The 20,914-nt window shown below is 44.6% G+C and overlaps 2 protein-coding genes across 3 annotated transcripts in view; one reads left to right on the top strand and one right to left on the bottom strand.

Moving 5' to 3' along the window:
- The window catches only part of mthfs (5,10-methenyltetrahydrofolate synthetase (5-formyltetrahydrofolate cyclo-ligase)), a 58,556-nt gene that overhangs the window by 8,630 nt on the left and 29,012 nt on the right, over window positions 1–20,914 (bottom strand). The gene's annotated exons all lie outside the window — the stretch shown is intronic.
- On the top strand, window positions 10,688–19,212 carry LOC137352296 (complement C1q tumor necrosis factor-related protein 3-like). Its single transcript, XM_068017581.1, has 4 exons — window positions 10,688–10,846; window positions 10,936–11,013; window positions 16,610–16,703; window positions 17,537–19,212. The coding sequence occupies exons 1-4, from the start codon at window positions 10,808–10,810 to the stop codon at window positions 17,932–17,934; spliced, it is 609 nt and encodes a 202-aa protein (XP_067873682.1). The 5' UTR covers window positions 10,688–10,807; the 3' UTR covers window positions 17,935–19,212.

Raw genomic sequence — 20,914 nt, forward strand, 5'->3', positions numbered from 1 at the left:
GGGCCAAGGCATCCAGATGTAAATAGGTTCTCATCTTCAAGCTATGCATTCTTATTCTTATGTAATACTGCGATGTAGTATTATTACTCATATTGTTAAGCAGCAAAACTTTGTGGGCGATTTGAGAAGTTAAGTTGTTTGGAGCAGAGGAGTTCTGCTGCACCCCAGATTGAGGAGCCAGGAACTGCAAAATCAAGGTGTTACAGCATCATGCTTGGTGGGACCGTGTAACTACAACGCGACATGTTTACATAGGCAGTTTTCATTAACCTTAACATAAGTAAGGTTTTGTATAGAGAAAGTGTACGTATACAAAATATTTTTATATATTGTGTGGTGAGAGATTTGGTGTTTCTATTTCCTGCAGTCCCTGTAAATGCACCATATATTCCAAGAAAAAGGAAATGATTACCTCCTGTCTGATACTTACAGCTCATGTGCATCTCAACCTCAGTCCCAGTATGTATGGTATAAACAGGTAAAAGGGAAAATAATCTTCAGACCTGTGTGTTTGATGAGGCAGTTCAGAGGGAGTTTTGTTTTATATCTAACCAAAGCTGTAACGCCTTGGGAGCGTTTGATAGGTTAGCATAGAGGGAGCTATACTCTGACTCTAACCAGTGCTGCACTTGTACAGTTTCCACAATCACACTGACAACATCCAGCTCTATCTAACTACCACCACCTCTCATCCTCCCACTGCCTGATTCGTCAAGCTGCTTGTCTGACATCCAGTATTGGCTAAGCAGAAACTTCCTCCAATTAAATATTGAGAAGACCGAAGCTATTGGCTTGGGTCCCGCCACAAACTGCACTCTCTAGCTACTGACTCGATCCCTCTCCTTGGCACTGTATGAGGCCGAACCAGAGTGCTTGCAAGCTTGCCATCCTATTTGTCCCCGAACTGAGCTTCTGACACAATAATCCTCTCCATCATCAAGACTGCCTACTTCCGCCCCCGCAACACTGTCCATCTCTGCCCCTGCCTCTGCTCATCTGCTGCTGAAACCCTCATCTATGCTTTTGTTACCTTTAGACTCGATTATTTCAATACTCTCCTGGGTGGACTCCCATCTTGTACTCTCTGTAAACTTGAGCCCATCCATAACTCTGCTGCCTGTATCAAGTCTTATTTACCCATCACCCATGCGCTTGTTGGCCTACATTGGCTCCCAGTCCAGCAATGCCTTGATTTTAAACTTCTCACCCCTGTTTTCAAATCCCTCCATGGTCTCACCATCATGCCCTATATAAATGCAACTTGCTGTTGCTGCTGTCCTGTGCAAGTGTAGAATGCAACTGACTCTGTACTTAATTGAGCACCTCAGGTGCAGAAGGGGTTAACAGCTTTACACTATATCTGGTTCTGACCTAGGAGTGGTTTGATGGGACAGTGCAGAAGGAGCTTTACTCTGTATCTAACCCATGCTATATCTGACCTGGGGTGCCTGATAGACAGTTATACTCTGTATCTGCCCCCAACCCGGGAATGTATGATGCTGACTTGGGTGGCTGAATTCACTGCTCTGTCATCCTCCATCTTGCAGTGCACAAAAGGTTGATAAATTCCACCACAAAGCTGAAATAGTCAAGTCTAAAATATCCAACAGTCTATTTTCGATCATTTATTGAGGTTTGATAGCTGTTTACAACACAGAACCTGGTTGTGACTTAAAAATTCTCATAAAACTAGTGAAACAGTTCCTGTGGTTTGCTGTCACTGTTAACTGTGCAGAGGCAAATAAACACCTGCCACCCACGACCCAAACACCCTATATTATAGATTCACAGAATCTGAGCATACACCCTAGGTGTGAAAACTAAGCGGTTATCTGCTGAAAGTGAAAGGAAAAGACATTTGCACTTGGGACTATACATGAATGCATTTGGTTTAAAGTTAGACCTCAACAAATGTAGCACTGATGCATGCAGCACGGCACGATCCCAGGGTCCATCCTGGTCTGTGCTGAGAACAAGTGCCAGAGGCTACAGCTTCTGCTCCTGATTATTAGAAAATAAGAGCTTGCAACCTCAAGACACTCCAAAGCCCTTTACAGCCAATAAAGTCGTTTTGAAGTGTAGTCACTTTTGTAATGCGGGAAACTTATATCGATTGGTTATTAATCTCATTTGATGTTTGTGAGGTTTTGCTGTGCATAAAAAATCTGATATATTAGCTTACCCACCAGTAACTGCATTTGAATGTAAATGACTGTGGAAGACTTAAACAATGTCTCAGATATGATAAGGCACTACATAAATGCAAGCCCTTTAACAGAGATAATTAAGAAGTGAGATTACTATTGGATCTAGAAAGCATGAGGCCAATACGCTGATTCTAACGTGTTGTACTGCACAAGTTATTGCATTCATAACTAAGTTCCATATCTACTCATGACTGAACCAGAGCAGAGAAATGAAGAGATGAATGAGTAAGTCGATACATTTTAACAAAATGCGCAGAAGAATTTGAAAGCTAATAAAATTAGGAGAGAAGGTGAGGTAAGTCAGGAAGTACAGATCTGGATTCACAAAGTCTGGGTTTTGAAAGGCTGGAGACAGTAGGAAGAAGGAAGATAGGAACAGAGGAAGCCATTTAGCCCCTCAAGCCTGTTCTGCCACTCAATAATATCCATCAATCTCAGTTATAAGTTCAGAATTGATGTGGCATCGATTGCTGTTTACAGAAGAAAGTTTCAAACTTCTGCCACCCTTTGTGCAAAGAAGTGTTTCCTAATTTCACTCCTCAAAGGTCTGGCTCTAATTTTAGATTATGTCCCCAATCCTAATCTCCCAACCAGAAGAAATAGTTTCTCTCTATCTATCCTACGTGTTCCCCTTAATATCTTGAAAACTTCAAACAAATCACGCATTAACCTTCTAAATTCTAAGAAATATAACCTTAGTTTGTGTCATCTCTCCTTGTAATTTAGCTGGCTCTAGGATATATTGCTGCAGGAAACTATCCCAGACACAGTCAAGAAATCTATTACCGATCTGCTTATCCCAATTTAAATAAAAGTTAAAACTTCCATTTTAAAATAACACTGCCTTTGCTACATGCTTGTCTGTTCTCTGCATTTTACAATCTACCACATCACAGCTGCTACCAGGGAGCCTATACACAACTCCCACTACAATCTTAAATCCTTTTCTATTTCTTAATTCGCCTAATAAAGTCAGCACTACCTGCTTACCTCTCATTGTATTCTTGCTTATCATTGCAGTGATTTCATCCTGAATCACAGATATCACATCAAGGGATATGGGAATAGCACAGGAAAGTGGCGTTGAAGTAATGATCAGCTATGATTTAACTGAATGGCGCAGCACGCTCGAAGGGCCGAATGGTCTACTCCTGCTCCTATATTCCTATGTTCCAAGGCTAATCCTTCCCCTCCACCATTTTCCTTATCTTTTCTGTAGACACTATCCTTCCTCCTTTTGGCCTCCTTGTCTCGAGAGACAATGGGTAAGCGCCTAGAGGTGGCCAGTGGTTTGTGCAGCAGCGCCTGGAGTAGCTATAAAGGCCAATTCTAGAGTGACAGACTCTTCCACGAGCGCTGCAGGTAAAATTGGTTGTCGGGGCTGTTACACAGTTGGCTCTCTCCTTACACTGCTGTCTCTTTTCCTGCCAACTGCTGAGTCTCTTCGACTCGCCTCTCTTCAGCCCCGCCTTTATAGCTGTCCGCCAGCTCTGGCAATCACTGGCAACTGGCTCCCATGACTTGTGGTCAATGTCGCAAGACTTCATGCTGTGTTTGCAAACATCTTTAAAGCAGAGTCATGGACGGCCGGTGGGTCTGATACCAGTGACGAGCTTGCTGTACAATACATCCTTGGGGACCCTGCCATCTTCCATGCGGCTCACATGGCCAAGCCATCTCATGCGCCATTGGCTCAGTAGAGCATACATGCTGGGAATGTTGGGTGCCTCAAGGACTTCTGCGTTGGAGATACGGTCCTGCCACCTGATGCCAAGGATTCTCCGGAGACAGCGAAGATGGAATGCATTGAGACGTCACTCTTGGCTGTCATACGCTGTCCAGGCCTCGCTGCTGTAGAGCAAGGTATTGAAGCTGCAGGCTTGAAACATTCAGACTTTTGTGTTCCGTGTCAGTGCACAATTTTCCCACACTCTCTTGGCCAGTCTGGACATAGCAGCAGACGCTTTTCCCATGTGCTAGTTGATTTCTGCATCGAGAGACAGGTTGCTGGTAATGGTTGAGGCTAAGTAGGTGAACTCTTGAACCAATTCCAGAGTGTGGTCACCTATATTGATGGATGGAGCATTTCTAACGTCCTGTCCCATGATGTGCATTTTCTTGAAACTGATGGTGAGGCGAAAATTCGTTGCAGGCAGCCGCAATCCTGTCGATGAGTCTCTGCAGACACTCTTCAGTGTGGGATGTTAATGCAGCATTGTTAGCAAAGAGGTGTTCCCTGGTGAGGACTTTCCGTACTTTGGTCTTCGCTCTAAGACGGGCAAGGTTGAACAACCTGCCATCTGATCTTGTGTGGAGGAAAATTCCTTCTTCTGAAGACTTTAATGCATGACAGAGCAGCAGTGAGAGGAAGATCCCAAACAGTGTGGGTGCGAGAACACAGCACTGTTTCACGCCACTCAGTATTGGAAAGGGGTCTGATGAGGCACCGCTATGTTGAATTGTGCCTTTCATATTGTCATGGAACGAGGTGATGATGCTTAGTATCTTTGGTGGACATCCGATCTTTGCTAGTAGTCTGAAGAGACCATGCCTGCTGACGAGGTCAAAGGCTTTGGTGAGATCTACGAAGGCAACGTAGAGGGGCATCCATTGTTCGCAGCATTTCTCCTGTAGCTGGCGAAGGGAGAGCAGCATATCAATGGTGGATCTCTCTGCTCGAAAGCCGCACTGCGCCTCAGGGCAGACACGCTCAGCCAGCTTCTGGAGTCTGTTTAAAATGACTCGAATGAAAGCTTTCCCCACTATGCTGAGTAGGAAGATTCCATAGTAGTTGTTGCAGCCACTGCAGTCACCCTTGTTCTTTTGAGGGTGATAATACTGGCATCGCGCATGCCCTGTGGTACTGCTCCCTCATCCCAGCACAGGCAAAGCAGTTCATGGAGTGCTGAGAGTATAGCAGGCTTGGCACACTTGATTATTTCAGGGGTAATGCCGTCCTTTCCAGGGGCTTTTCTGCTGGCTGGAGAATCAATGGCTGGGAATCAATTACCGAGTTCCGATTTTGTTGGCTGGTCGTCCAGCTCGTCCATGACTTGCAGAGACTGGCTGCATTGAGGGTGGTATCAGTGACATCATTTTCCCTGGAGTACAGTTCTAGGTAGTGCTCCACCCAGCGGTCCATTTGTAGACACTATAACCTGGTATATTTAGTTCCCAGTCCTGACTGTCTTGCAACCATATTTCGGTAATGGGTACCATGTCATACCCTCCAAGTGGAATCCGTGCCTGCAATTTATTCAATTCATTCCTTACACTCTATGTGTTTGTAAAAATATTATTTTGGCCACACACCCTAACCAGTGCTTCTGCTCTATTGTTTTAATCGCACATTTCTTATTTCTCTCCCCTTGTTTAGTTATGTAAGATAAGGGCTGGAGTTGGAGGGTAATATATCAGCATGGATAGAGGACTGGTTAACTGGCAGGAAGCAGAGTAGGGATAAACAGGGCATCTTCAAGTTGGCAGGTTGTAAGGATGAGTGCTGGAGTATTAGCTGTTTACAATCTATATAAATGACTTAGACAAAAAGATCGAGAGCATTGCATCTAACTTTGCTGACAACACAAAGTTAAGTAGGAATATGAGCTGGAGAATACAAAGGGTGCAAAGAGATATAGGCAGGTTAAGTGAGTGGGCAACAAGGTGACAGAGGAAATATAATGTGGGGAACTGTGAGGTTCGACACTTTGGTAGTAAGAATAGAAAAACAGAATATTTTTTAAAAAGGCATAAAACCTCTAAATATTGATGTTAGGAGAGACTTGGGTGTATTTGTACAAGGAACACAGAAAGTTAGCACATTGGTACAGTGAGCAATTAGGGAAACAAATGGCATGTTGGCCTTTATTGCAAGGGGATTGGAGTATAAGAATAAGGAAGTCTTACTAGGGCTTTGGTGAGACCACACCTGGCGGACTGTGGGCAGCTTTGGTCTCCATATCTAAGTAAGGATATACTTGCCTTGGAGGTGGTATAATAAAGGCTCACTAGATTGGTTCTTGGGATAAGAAGGTTGTCTTATGATGAGAGGCTGAGTAAATTGGGCCTATACTGTCTGGAGGTAGAAGAATGAGAGATGGTCTCATTGAAACATTCAAAATTCTGAAGGGCTTAACAGGGTAGACAGTGAGAGGTTGTTTCCCCTGGCTGGGGAATCTTGAAAATGGGTGCACAGTTTCAGAAGGAGTTGATCATTCAGTTCTGAGTTGAAGAGAAATTTCTTCACTCAGAAGGTGGTGAATCTTTGGAATTGTCTACCCCAGAGGGTTGTGGATGCCCTATCATTCAGTATATTCAAGACTGAGATTGATTTTTGATCTCTCAGGGTATCAGGCATACGGGGATGGGCAGGAAAGTGGTGTTGAGGTAGAACATCAGCCATGATTGTATTGAATGGTGGAGCAGGCTCGAGGGGCAGAATGGTCTACTCCTGCTCACATTTCTAATATTTTTATGTTCTTATGTACTTTAACATCTTTTAGTTTTTCCTTTACCTGCAGTGCCACAAGTACACTTTCTGGCTGTTTCTCCAATCTCTTCCCTTTTGTTTATTCTGAACATTATTTATACTATCTTTTCCACATGAGCCCACTTACTAGTTTAAAGTCCTTGTCATGGTCCTATTTATCCTTTCTGCTTGGACCCTGGTCCCAATACAGTTCAGGTGGAGCCCGTCCCAACAGTACAGTTCCTTCCTGTCCCAGTACTAGTGCAATGTTCCATGAAATGGAACCCTTCTGTCCCACATCACTCCTTCAGCCACCTGGTCACCTCCTTAATCTGCTTATCCCTACACCAATTTGGATGTGGCTCAGGGGCGGGCAGGCAGCAGTATAGTGGTAATGTCACTGGAATAGTAATCCAAAGCCCAGGCTAATGCTCTGGGGACATGGGTTCGAATCCCACCACAGCAGAAATCTGAATTCAATTCATTAAAAATCTGGAATTTAAAAAAAAAATGCCAGTCTAATGATGACCATGAAATCATTATCGATTGTTGTAAAAACCCATCTGGTTCACTAATGTCTTTTAGGGAATATTCCTCCAGACCCACAGCGATGTGGCTGACTCTTAAAATGCCCTCTGAAATGGCCTAGTAAGTCACTCAGTTCAAGGGCAATCAGGGATCGACAATAAATGCTGGCTTAGCTAAAGATGGCCACATCCACAAATGAATTAATAAAGGTAATAATCCAGAGATTATAACCCTTACGTCCTGTACTTTAATTTAGTTTCCAGTTCCTGATACTCTCCAAACAAGACCTCTTGCCGACTCTTTCCCTATGCTGTTGATCATAACATGAACCACAACAACTGGATCCCTCCCTCTACAATATCCTTTCAAGCTGGTTCGAGATGCCCTCACCCTGGCACCAGAAGGCAACATACCCCGTGGGACTCTCAATCCTGCGTATAAAGGATGCAAACTGTCTCCATAATTATCAAATCCCCTACAATTACCATATTACACTTCCCCTCCTCCTCTTTACTTTGGACAGCCTCCTGCTCTGGTCCACGTTCTGGCTGAACTCCGACAGTCTTTATCCTTATCCTCACATGTAGTAAGTACATCATACCTGTTTTTGAAAAATTCATTCATGGGATGTGGACATCACTGGCAAGGCCAGCATTAATTGCCCGTCCCCAATTGCTCGAGAAGGTGGTGGAGAGCCACCTTGTTGAACTGCTGCAGTCTCTGCAGTGTAAATACACCCGCAGAGCTGTTAGGGAAGAAGTGCCAATCAACCAGGTTTTTTGTCCTGGATGGTGTCGAGCTTTTTGAGTGGTGTTGGAGCTGCACTCTTTCAGGCAAGTGGGGAGCATTCCATCGCACTCCTGACTTGTGCCTTCTAGATGGTGGACAGGCTCTGAGGTGTCAGGAGGTGAGTTACTCGCTACAGAATTCCCAGCCTCTGACCTGCTCTTGTAGTCACAGTATTTATGTGGCTGGTCCAGTTAAGCTTCTGGTCAATGATAACTCTTCAGGATGATGATGTTGGGGGAATCTATCAATGGTAATGCTGTTGAATGTCATGGGGAGATGGTTAGGTTCTCTCTTGTTGGAAATGGTCATCGCCTGCCACTTGTGTGGCGTGCATGTTACTTGCTGCTTATCAGCCCAAGCTGAAATGTTGTCCAGGTCTTGCTGCATGCAGATAGCACTGATTCATTATCTGAGGAGTTGCAAATGGAACAGAACATTGTGCAATCATCAGCGAACATCCCCACTTTGTACCTTATGATGGAAGGTCACTAATGAAGCAGCTAAAGATGGCTGGCACTAAACACTACCCTGAGGAATTCCTGCAAACATATCCTGGGGCTGAGATGAGTGGCCTCCCATGAACACAACCATCTTCCTTTGTGCTAGGTACGACTCCAGCCAGTCCAGAGTTTTCCCCTTTATTCCCATTGGCTTCAATTTTACTAGTGCACCTTGATGCCACACTTAGTCAAATGCTACCTTGATATCAAGGGCAGTCGCTCTTCACCTCACCTCTGGAATTCAACTTTTTGGGCCATGTTTGGAGCAAGGTTCTAATGGGGTTTAGAGCTGAGCGGTCCTAGCGGAACCCAAACTGAGCATCGGTGAGGCGGTTATTGTTGAGTAAGTATTGCTTGATGACACCTTCCATTACGTGATGATTGAGAGTAGACTGATAGGACGGTGATTGGCCGGATCAGATTTGTCCTGTTTATTGTGAACAGGACATACCCGGGCAATTTTCCACATTGTCGGGTAGATGCCAGTGTTGTAGCTGTACTGGAACAGCTTGGCTAGAGGAGCAGCTAGTTCTGGAGCACAAGCCTTCAACACTACAGCCAGGATGTTGTTATGGCCCATAGCCTTTGCTGTATTCAGTGCGCTCAGCCATTTCTTGATATCAGGTGGAGTGAAGTGAATTGGCTAAAGACTAGCAACTATGACAATGGGGACTTCAGCAGGAGGTTGAGATAGGTCATCCACTCAATACTTCTGGCTGCTGGACAGGATTAGTTTCTGTGGTTCCTCATTCTCTATCTCACCTGGGTCCCCCATACACTGCACACTATTCAACCATACCAAACACGTTCTGAACCTGCACTGCTCTACAAGGTGTGACCAACTTCTGGAGCAAACTGTCCAGATACTTCTCCCCATCCCTTATGTGTTGGAATATCTCCAATTTGCACTCCAGTTCAAAGATTCCAGGGTGGAGAGGTTTGAGATGGAGATATTGATTGCAAATGTGTTTAGTCAGGAACAGACTTACTGTCCACAAACTCCCACATACAGCAGCCCAGACACACAACCTGCTCTGCCATATCCTAGTCTAGATTATTTATATTATTTATAACCACTTTTTAATTTGTTTTCAGCTTTTTCCCTACACTGTAAGTTGCACTAAGCATGAAACACTGGACAATAATTTTAAATACTTACTGCCTCAAGTTTTTTCCCATTTTTTCATGGGATATTGACATCGCTGACAAGGCCAGCATTTATTGCCCATCCCTAATTACCTTTGAGAAAGTTGTGGTGAGCCGCCTGCTAAGCCATTTCAGAGGGCAGCTAAGAGTCAACTACATTGGTGTTACTGAAGTCACATGTAGGTGAGACCAGGTAAGGACAGCAGATTTCCTTCCCTAAAGAGCATTAATGAACTAAAGGGGTTTTTATGACAGTTAATGATAGCTTCATGGCACCATTACTGAGACCAGCTTTCTTTCCAGATCATTATTAATTAATTGAATTTAAATTCCACCAGCTGCTCTGATGGGATTTCAGCCCATGTCCCTAGGGCATTAGTCTGGGACTCTAGATTACTAGTCCAGTGGCATTACCACTACGCCAACATCTCCACAAACCAATAAAAGGATTGGAGACAAAAAAGCAACATCTCCTTCCTACTCTCACCAAATTCCTGACTTTTGCACTCTTTTTATGACAACTCTGTGCGACGACTTGTGAAAGGATGAGCGAGAGTGGGAGATGGTGCAATGAGCCTCAATGTCAGCACAATGAGGATGCAGGGGAAGGAAGAGAATATGGGATGAGGGATTTAGAACTTAAAAGGAACAAGTGAAGAGCATTCAGAGGAGCAAAGGCCATAGTAGTATTGAAAAATTAATGAGGGACAAAAATGGTTGGGACAGAAAGAAATTGGAAGCTATCATTGAGAGAAGGATCATCTAACAGAGGACTCAGGATGAAGGTGATAGAATGATTATGATACAACGATGTGCTGTACAATGTGTGAGGTGAAAATGATTCACTGAATGACTGAATGCAACTTGGTTGCTATTGGAGACAGCACCTTGAGGTGTTGGAGTTTGTAGGCCGTGCCTTACAGGTTTTGGTTTTCACAGTGTGCGTTTATCAAGATCTTGAATGATGTTGGGCAGTGGTTTGCTGCTAGGGAGATTTTTTTTTAATTTGAAGGAAGGGGCAAGAACTTGTCAGAATTGGGCACTCCCCCTTTCTAACACTATAAGAGAACAGTGAGATACAGAAAGACAGAGTTAAGAACCATAAAATCTAGAGATCTAGCACAGGGTCAACTACACCAAGTTGAGAAAAACATTGGAGAGAAGGCATTATGATCCTGAAGGCACTAAGAATGGACTCATCTGGGTTGGTAGGTGCAAGCTGCAATGACTCTGTCAATGTTTTACACACACTGTTCCTCCTGTCTAATTTAGGGGAGTTTGTTTTACTTTATTTCAGGGCAATTTGCTGTGCTTGATCGTTCTACTCTGTATCCATCAGATCAGTACCTTGGAGAATGTACTTGGAGATTTGCAGGTAAGCATTAAAAATTAATTGTATGTGTCTGTCTTTCTTATATTTCTTTTGTTCTCCCTTTGCCTTGCAGCAAATGTTTATTTCTCTCTATTTTTTTTTCTCCCTCTTTCTGTCTCTCCCTGCCTGTCACCTTCTCCTGTTCTGTTTCACACTCTTTCCCCTTTGGTCGCTATGACAATACAGATACGTATCAATACTTGCTTAGCCATTCGTGGCCAGATCTGGCTGGATCACATAAGGTACTATCAGGTCCTGCTCTCATCTGCCAAAACTGCTCACAATTCCAGGATTATCCTGGAATACAAAGATAACATTCAGCTTCTTTCCTCGACTGATGGTGAATATACAGGATCACCAGGAAACTCAAACTGACTGGGATAAAAAGGTTACTTCATATGTTAATAGGAACATTTGTTGCTTGCTTTGTTCTGTGAAAGGTCAGTGAGTCAGAAATTATTTACAAATACATCCAGCACAGAAACAGGCCATTTGGCCCATGCCTGTGTTTGTGCTCCATAGGAGCCGCCGCCCATCCCTATGAGCAAGTCCAACTCACCCACTAATCCTATCTTTTTTCACCTACTTCAGCTCCTGGCCCTCAACATCTCCACTTTAAAATTCTCATCATTGTATTTAAATCCTTACATGGTCATGCTCCTTCCTATCCCTGTAATCTCCTCCAGCATAAAAGTTACAATTTATCACAGAAGCAAAACAGAAATATCTGGGTGAATATATTAAGGTTTGAGGGAATAACACTAACAAGCTTTAAGAAAGAAAACAAATTTCTTCCTCCACCCAATAGTGGGTAAGTGGAGCAACGATGGCAGTATTTTTTATTAATATCTTTATGAAACAGATGAATATCTGGTTAGGAATGGGACTGAAAGTTAGAGGATTAAGTACATAAGGAGGTGATTGAATGCTGCGTGGAGCATGATGGGGCAGATCTTCCTCTTGAGCATCTGAGTGTAAAGCTTCTCATGAGTAGATAACATATCGGAAAATCAGGCAGGGAGGATCAGGTGCCCGTAACACAACCTCCCCAATTTTGCTGTCCAAAAGCTCGAGAGGAAAACCCTGCTCGATGGCATTCGAACTGATGCTACCAAGCAAGCAATATGAAGATTGCAGTTAAAGATATATAATGTAGGATGGTTCGCTAGATATAATAGCCTGGGGTTTTAGTTGGTTTCTCTTTGGGTAGATGGGCGACAATTTACTGAACCTTCCCTCAGGATATGAAATGGTTTGGACAGCCTCCACGATAAAGCAGCTTGGATCTTTTTACTTAATTGAGAATCCAAGTGATGGGCAACAATCCCCGGTTCAGGGCACCAAAGGTTGGAAAAAGTAAGAGAGAAAATGGATTACCTGAAGGAGTATTGATTATGAGATGAAATTTAGGTTGTAAAACTTGTAGGTTGCAAGAGGAATGGAAGAACGAGGGAGCTTTGGAGGAACAAATTTGAGGTTCCAGTAAAAAATGAGTTACATTAGGAGATGATGAGCCTTGCTTTCAAAGCAGTGAGGATGCAGGTGGAAGAATGTGTAGCATGGAAGCACAGGAAGAACGACAGAGAAATTTTCTTAGGAGCACTGATCATATTAATTTTGAGCTCATTTTCTCTTACTGAAATATAAAAAAGACGATGTACCCCTTTGGGCTGGAGGAGTTGGGTACAGTCTATCATGGGGTAGATGGTTAATGGTGTGTGGACGCCAAAGAGTGGAGGAATCTATAACACATTGGCCAGGATTATGCGCAAGAGGTGGGGCTCCAGGCGCCAGGCCGAAAAGTCGAGGGGAACCCCGCCTCTGCATTTTTTCTGACCCTGGAGCGATCCTCCGGTCTTCTGGGGTCAAAGTTTAAGGACACAGGATCCCCATCTCTTTAAACACTGAATAAGGACAGGGATCCCACCCCAACAACTGCCAGACAATCACAGGGCTGGCAGCTCAGCAGTATCGGCAGTGCCACTGGGAGCGGTGGCCACTGCCAGTACTGCAGAGGCCTCAGACCCAGGCCCAGCACTGGAACCCCAGAGAAGAGGGAGGTGAGGTGGGGTTGCCAGGGCCAGTCCAGAAGGTCCCAGTGATGGGGAGGGGGTGGGTTTTCAGTTGGGGGGGGGGATCCCAGGGGGTACATTTGTCCCCAGTGGGGGTCCTCTCTGGGCCACAAATTGCCCACAAAGGTCAGTCCCCTCCCCTCCCCCAAACCCGCATTTAGGACGCCTCGTTTTCCAAGGCATCCTTCCCACGCAGCAGATGGCCGACCACCCCGGAAGATCCCAGCGGCGGCAGGAAGAGGCCCTTAAGGGGCTGTTAATAGGCTATTTAAAGGCCTCAATTGGCCTCTGGCCGAGAAGGTCGTCATCACCCCTGGAAGAATCGGAACCAGTAATCCCGGCGTTGGGCACCATGGCGAGCACTGACGCTCCAATTCTCTGGGCCCCCCACCAAACCTGCATTCTAGAGGAAAATAAGATCTAGTCCGTTGTGTGTGAAAGATCGACTGAGTGGGTAGTGTCCACTCTAGGGTAGATCATACTTGGTGTGTGGAAAGGCTGTATATCAAAGAACAAAGAAAATTACAGCACAGGAACAGGCCCTTCGGCCCTCCAAGCCTGCGCCGATCCAGATCCTCTATCTAAACATGACGCCTATTTTCTAAGGGTCTGTATCTCTTTACTTCCTGCCCATTCATGTATCTGTCTAGATACATCTTAAAAGACGCTATCTTGCCCGCGTATACCACCTCCACTGGCAACGCGTTCCAGGCACCCACCACCCTCTGCGTAAAGAACTTTCCACGCATATCCCCCCTAAACTTTTCCCCTTTCACTTTGAACTCGTGACCCCTAGTAATTGAATCCTCCACTCTGGGAAAAAGCTTCTTGCTATCCAACCTGTCTATACCTCTTATGATTTTGTACACCTCAAATCAGGTCCCCCCTCAACCTCCGTCTTTCTAATGAAAATAATCCTAATCTACTCAACCTCTCTTCATAGCTAGCGCCCTCCATACCAGGCAACATCCTGGTGAACCTCCTCTGCACCCTCTCCAAAGCATCCACATCCTTTTGGTAATGTGGCGACCAGAACTGCACGCAGTATTCCAAATGTGGCCGAACCAAAGTCCTATACAACTGTAACATGACCTGCCAACTCTTGTACTCAATACCCCGTCCGATGAAGGAAAGCATGCCGTATGCCTTCTTGACCACTCTATTGACCTGCGTTGCCACCTTCAGGGAACAATGGACCTGAACACCCAAATCTCTCTGTACATCAATTTTCCCCAGGACTTTTCCATTTACTGTATAGTTCACTCTTGAATTGGATCTTCCAAAATGCATCACCTCGCATTTGCCCTGATTGAACTCCATCTGCCATTTCTCTGCCCAACTCTCCAGTCTATCTATATTCTGCTGTATTCTCTGACAGTCCCCTTCACTATCTGCTACTCCACCAATCTTAGTGTCGTCTGCAAACTTGCTAATCAGACCACCTATACTTTCCTCCAAATCATTTATGTATATCACAAACAAGTGGTCCCAGCACGGATCCCTGTGGAACACCACTGGTCACACGTCTCCATTTTGAGAAACTCCCTTCCACTGCTCCTCTCTGTCTCCTGTTGCCCAGCCAGTTCTTTATCCATCTAGCTAGTACACCTTGGACCCCATGCGCCTTCACTTTCTCCATCAGCCTACCATGGGGAACCTTATCAAACGCCTTACTGAAGTCCATGTATATGACATCTACAGCCCTTCCCTCATCAATCAACTTTGTCACTTCCTCAAAGAATTCTATTAAGTTGGTAAGACATGACCTTCCCTGCACAAAACCATGTTGCCTATCACTGATAAGCCCATTTTCGTCCAAATGGGAATAGATCCTATCCCTCAGTAACTTCTATAGCAGCTTCCCTACCACTGACGTCAGGCTCACCGGTCTATAATTACCTGGATTATCCCTGCTACCCTTCTTAAACAAGGGGACAACATTAGCAATTCTCCAGTCCTCTGGGACCTCACCCGTGGTTAAGGATGCTGCAAAGATATCTGTTAAGGCCCCAGCTATTTCCTCTCTCGCTTCCCACAGTAACCTGGGATAGATCCCATCCGGACCTGGGGACTTGTCCACCTTAATGCCTTCTAGAATACCCAACACTTCCTCCCTCCTTATGCCGACTTGACCTAGAGTAATCAAACATCTGTTCCTAACCTCAACATCCTTCATGTCCCTCTCCTCGGTGAATACCGATGCAAAGTACTCGTTTAGAATCTCACCCATTTTCTCTGACTCCACGCATAACTTTCCTCCTTTGTCCTTGAGTGGGCCAATCCTTCCTCTAGTTACCCTCTTGCTCCTTATATATGAATAAAAGGCTTTGGGATTTTCCTTAACCCTGTTTGCTAAAGATATTTCATGACCCCTTTTAGCCCTCTTAATTCCTCGTTTCAGATTGGTCCTACATTCCCGATATTCTTTCAAAGCTTCGTCTTTCTTCAGCCACCTAGACCTTATGTATGCTTCCTTTTTCCTCTTAGCTAGTCTCACAATTTCACCTGTCATCCATGGTTCCCTAATCTTGCCATTTCTATCCCTCATTTTCACAGGAACATGTCTCTCCTGCACGCTAATCAACCTCTCTTTAAAAGCCTCCCACATATCACATGTGGATTTACCTTCAAACAGCTGCTCCCAATCTACATTCCCCAGCTCCTGCCGAATTTTGGTATAGTTGGCCTTCCCTCAATTTAGCACTCTTCCTTTAGGACCACTCTCGTCTTTGTCCATGAGTATTTTAAAGCTTACGGAATTGTGATCACTATTCCCAAAGTAGTCCCCTACTGAAACTTCAACCACCTGGCCGGGCTCATTCCCCAACACCAGGTCCAGTATGGCCCCTTCCCGAGTTGGACTATTTACGTACTGCTCTCGAAAACCTTCCTGGATGCTCCTGACAAATTCTGCTCCATCTAGACCTCTAACACTAAGTGAATCCCAGTCAATGTTGGGAAAATTAAAATCTCCTATCACCACCACCCTGTTGCTCCTACATCTTTCCATAATCTGTTTACATATTTGTACCTCTATCTCACGCTCGCTGTTGGGAGGCCTGTAGTACAGCCCCAACATTGTTACCGCACCCTTCCTATTTCTGAGTTCTGCCCATATTGCCTCACTGCTCGAGTCCTCCATAGTGCCTTCCTTCAGCACAGCTGTGATATCCTCTTTGACCAGTAATGCAACTCCTCCACCCCTTTTACCTCCCTCTCTATCCTGCCTGAAGCATCGATATCCTGGGATATTTATTTGCCAATCATGCCCTTCCCTCAACCAAGTCTCAGTAATAGCAATAACATCATACTCCCAGGTACTAATCCAAGCCCTAAGTTCATCTGCCTTACCTACTACACTATCCTATCCTTCCCTCATACTCTCTCCTGTTCCTTTGTGTAATGCCTCCCAGTGTAACATCCTGTAAACCTTGATCCCTTGTTAAGGGTCCTACATCATATCAGAGACCATGTCTGATCAAGCAAATGTGAAGTATTTTATTCCAATTTTTAAAAATTGTTTTCAGGGAGCAGCTGATGAAGAAATAGGACAAAGAGACCCATTGAAATTGATCAAAGAGGCAAAAGACAGGCTGGGAGCTGCTTATACTTGGAGCTCTGGTGAGTTGAGGCAACACTGCCGACAGCAGGATTTTTACCAGACACCGAGTGTTAACTGTTTCAACTAAAAACATTAGGAAGATAAAGGATGGGGTGTAGAGGCGTTAACAAATTTCCCCTGCCCGTGAGTTGAGTGGCTCAATGGTTACATGCACTACCCAGGTACTGAAACATGCAGACCTGGTGGCAATGGCAATCAGGGGTGCTAAAATTAGCCTCAGTATCTCTAGGTTGGGCTGGGAGGGAGGAAAATCATCCAGGGTTCCTGTCTCTGATCAACATCCACTGACACCTGTTGGAAGGTGCAGATGGCGGACAAGGAAATGTTCAAGGATTGCTGTCCCGTTCTCCTATAGTTGAATATCCACATCCACCTTAATAGGGAACTAGATGGTGCAATGGAAAAGACATTGATTGGCCTTTCACTTCTGGGTTTAAATCCAGCCCAGACAGATGGAATAAAAGTCTCCTGTGTCTGCTGGACTGTGAAACAAGTTTGGCTCATCTCGGTCCAGTTCCAAATGGCTGAGCCTACAGCACAAAACTGGCAACAGCAGACAGAGCTGAAGGTCTGCTGGGAAAAGTGAAAGGAAATTTAACATTGGAGTAAGTAGAGGCATTGACATTGAGAGATTGAGGCAGAGGCGTTTTGTTGTATCAACTCTGCATCAGACTGTGCTGTACTTAATCTGGAATTGCTGTTTGCTGATTGCGGTGCCTGAAAGAGGAACTGTTCCATTCCCCGAAACAAGTACCTCAGTAAGGGACAGGGGAAAAAAAATTAAACTGCTTATATTGTTATTGTATTAAATCTACATTTTCTATTTTGTCAGAATCAGATGTGGTCTTTGATGTGCAGCGCTCTACACTGAATCATGTGCTGGCTCCTGGGGCTACCATTCTTTACGATAAGATCAATGTGAATGTGGGAGGCGCGTATAGCAACGAGACTGGAAAGTTTACATGCCCTAGGTGCGGGCTGTACTTTTTTTGTTACTCCGCACTGCCAAACAAAGGGAAGGAGACAGACGTGTTTCTGATAAAGAATGAAGTGACAGTCGCTCAGATCCATAGCGTACTGGTCGGAGAAAGTTCCCAGCTCTCATCCAAGTGTTTGATCCTGGATCTCCACAAGGGAGATCAAGTGTGGGTCAAGCTTGTTAAGGGATTTCTCTGGAGCCGGAATGGATCGCTCAGCTTCCTGGGATTTCTGCTGACATGCAAGCACTAAATAATGGGCTGAAAAGGTCAGGGTAGATTTTTCTCTTCCATGCTTGTGGTCCAGAAGCTTTTATCACAATCAGGCACAAACTGCTCACCAATGATGTGAGCAACCGTGCCGGACTTTACGATAAGGGCTTCTGTCCCACCAAGCTCATATGCTCTGCCGCTAAAGAGGAAAATGTACCCTGTTTGTCACAGTTGCTTTCAAGAGGTTATGTGAATTAAAAACTGCTTTCTATCTGCGCTGTAATAGAACGTGCTCCAGCAGCTGAACCAGTTAGTAGATAATTCCTGGGTTAGAGACATGGTGAGAGAGAGAGAAACCAAGACACAGGGGCTGAGAAAGAGGGTAAGATAGAGTAAAGGACCAAGATGAGAGACAGAGAGACAGTGACTGTAGAAGGGGCAGAGAAAAAATACTGGGCTGATGAACAGAGAAGCAAAAAAAAGTAGACAATCGCACCTCATTATCAAATCTAAAATGACAAATTAATTTCATTAATCCAAATTTTAGCAACAGCTGATGAAAGGAGAATTAAATTGCATTTAGTTTTGGGCACTCCACCTTATAAAGATGATCACTGGCCTTGGACAAACTGCAGCAACAGTTCACCAGGATGGAAGGTGATGAAGGGACTGAGCCATGATGAGAAACTATTGCTCCCTGGAGATGAGAAGGTTATGGTGTGGTCAGATCAAGATGTTCAAAGTAATAAAGGGAACTGACAGGGGAGATAGGAAATGACTTTCCTCTGGAACAGGGAATACAGAACAAAGGGACAGAATCTTAGCCTTTAAACTATGCCGGTTAAAACAAACGCAGAAAAAATTCTTCACACAAGTTGCGAGAAGGTTAACATACAGCTCCTGAATGCAAAAACATGTCACTCAAGGTGTTTAGAAGGGAAATAGATTCTTTGGAAATACAAAGCATTGAGAATAAACTCAGCGCTCCCAGGCAGGAGCTGTGTTTGGACAGTGAAGATTAGAGAATTGACACAATACTGGTAAAGCTTATGACCAATCAATGTTCTCTCTCGGTATCAAATTCCGAAAACTCTGAACAAGAGGAGCACAACAACATGCTTTTGGTATTTAAATACAGAGAAGAGCTTTCACGATATGCAATTCAACCATTTATAAGGCCAGGCTTAGGTGTTTGTCTAACGATTCCCGTACCTGTAGGTACGGGGTGGGTGGGGGACAACAAACACAAAACAATTTATAATCAGTTCAAACGCTTGTGTGCATCAGATTTTTCAATAAAGCTTTCAGCTATTGCTCCCTTCTGTCTCAAGTGCTTCATTATTTCAGTGTCGGAATTCAGGCAATAATTGATTAAAATTATACCTAGAGGAATCAGAGTAAAGTTAAACTCTTTAAACAAGAACGTTAACAGCACAAATTGCCCCATGTGGGTAAATGTGTCGTACTGACCCACAAGCAGGAAAAGCCCGATTTACATCCCTAGCCTGAGTGGATTTAGCTGGTCTCCCTCATGCGATGGGCATGGGAGCTGCAACTGGATTCAGTGTCCCTGGATTAGTGAGGGAATAAAAAGAAATCAGCCAGGGTTGCAGCTACTGTTTACTATCCACTGACTCTCTGCTGGACAGCACACGAGCAGAAACCTGTGGCAACTATTGCCATAGAACTTTATACTACACCAATTGATCTCCTGTGCTGTTCTACACAGGGAGTCAACAACACTTCCAAGTCAACAGAGAAGGAAGGAGAGGAGGAAACTAGACCGGGAAAGGGAGAAAGTGAGAGATGGAGGAGGAGGAAGTATGAAAATATTGGGGATAAGAGAGGGGAAGGGGGACAGCGATGCAGATCATAGTATAGATGAGTCCGTGGCTCTAGCACTGTGTATCCTTTGTAGTTTATAAATGGTAGCAGTGTGGGGACAAGGAAGTACGGTGTCAGAAGTGCTGACACAAGTTGATGATTACAGTTTCAGCAGTGGAGTGGACCAGATAGGGGCTGAGGCTGGCGATGCTGCAGATGGCAAGAAATCGGTCTTGATGATACAGTGGTAATGGGGAAGGAAGGTAAAATTAGAGTCGATCAATATGTATCTCTGAGCCAAGATGGAGGTGGCAGCCGACAAGGAAGATCAAGGCCTGAGACGTGCGTGTTTGCAACCGCTGAAAAGGATAGCTTCAGTTATTCCTCTTACACTCCGGGGCCAGATACAAGGAAGAGCTTTTGCCTGATAGGTAATCTCGGTTCCACTTCTGGCCTTCGAGTACTGACTCGCCCTCTAGCACTCGGCTCCTCTTTTATCGGTAGAACCCTGAATGTTCCTCTCGGCCCTCCCACATCCCAGATACAGCAGTCAGTTTGTTTTTCCTCCTTGCTCCGTCCTCACTGCACTTAAATCAAGCTTTGCAATGCCTCTTACTCTCTTTCTTCCCCACTACACAACTGTGTAACTCCTTACCTGCCTCAGTCTTGTCTTCTTTCAATAATCATCAGGGTTTTAAAACCCAAGCTTAGAATCAATAACAGAAAAACTGCCAACAACTGGAGAGAATCTTCCTCCAACCGGAGGTCAAAAACATAAGTAGGTGATCAATCCCACATAACAGCAGTCACTACTTCGAAGCAACAGTAGCGTAGTGGTTATGTTACTGGACTAGTAATCCAGAGGCATGGACTACTGATCTGGAGACATGGGTTCAAATCTGTGTTCCTTATCCAATCTGGCCTATGTGAGAGTCCAGAACCACAGCAATGTGGCTGACTCTTAATTGCCCTCTGAAATGGCTTATCAAGCCACTCAATTATATCAAACTGCTGCGATACAAAAATAGGTGGGAGGGCATGTTGTGATGAGGACATAAGTAATCTGCAAGGGGATATAGATAGGTTGAGTGAGTGGGCAAAAACTTGGCAGATGGAGTTTAATGTAGGAAAGTGTGAGGTCATGCACTTTGGTAGGAAGAATCAAAAGGCAGACTATTATTTAAATGGAGAGACTC

Source organism: Heterodontus francisci, chromosome 38, assembly GCF_036365525.1.
Source record: "Heterodontus francisci isolate sHetFra1 chromosome 38, sHetFra1.hap1, whole genome shotgun sequence".
NCBI classification, from domain to species: domain Eukaryota; kingdom Metazoa; phylum Chordata; class Chondrichthyes; order Heterodontiformes; family Heterodontidae; genus Heterodontus; species Heterodontus francisci.

Bases quoted from the DNA above. Each gene is read 5' to 3' on its own strand.
- LOC137352296 (XM_068017581.1), top strand. From the start codon at position 10,808: ATGATCCTGAAGGCACTAAGAATGGACTCATCTGGGTTG. The intron at 10,847-10,935 runs GTAGGTGCAAGC...ACTTTATTTCAG, and splicing joins GAATGGACTCATCTGGGTTG to GGCAATTTGCTGTGCTTGAT. The intron at 16,704-17,536 runs GTGAGTTGAGGC...CTATTTTGTCAG, and splicing joins TGCTTATACTTGGAGCTCTG to AATCAGATGTGGTCTTTGAT.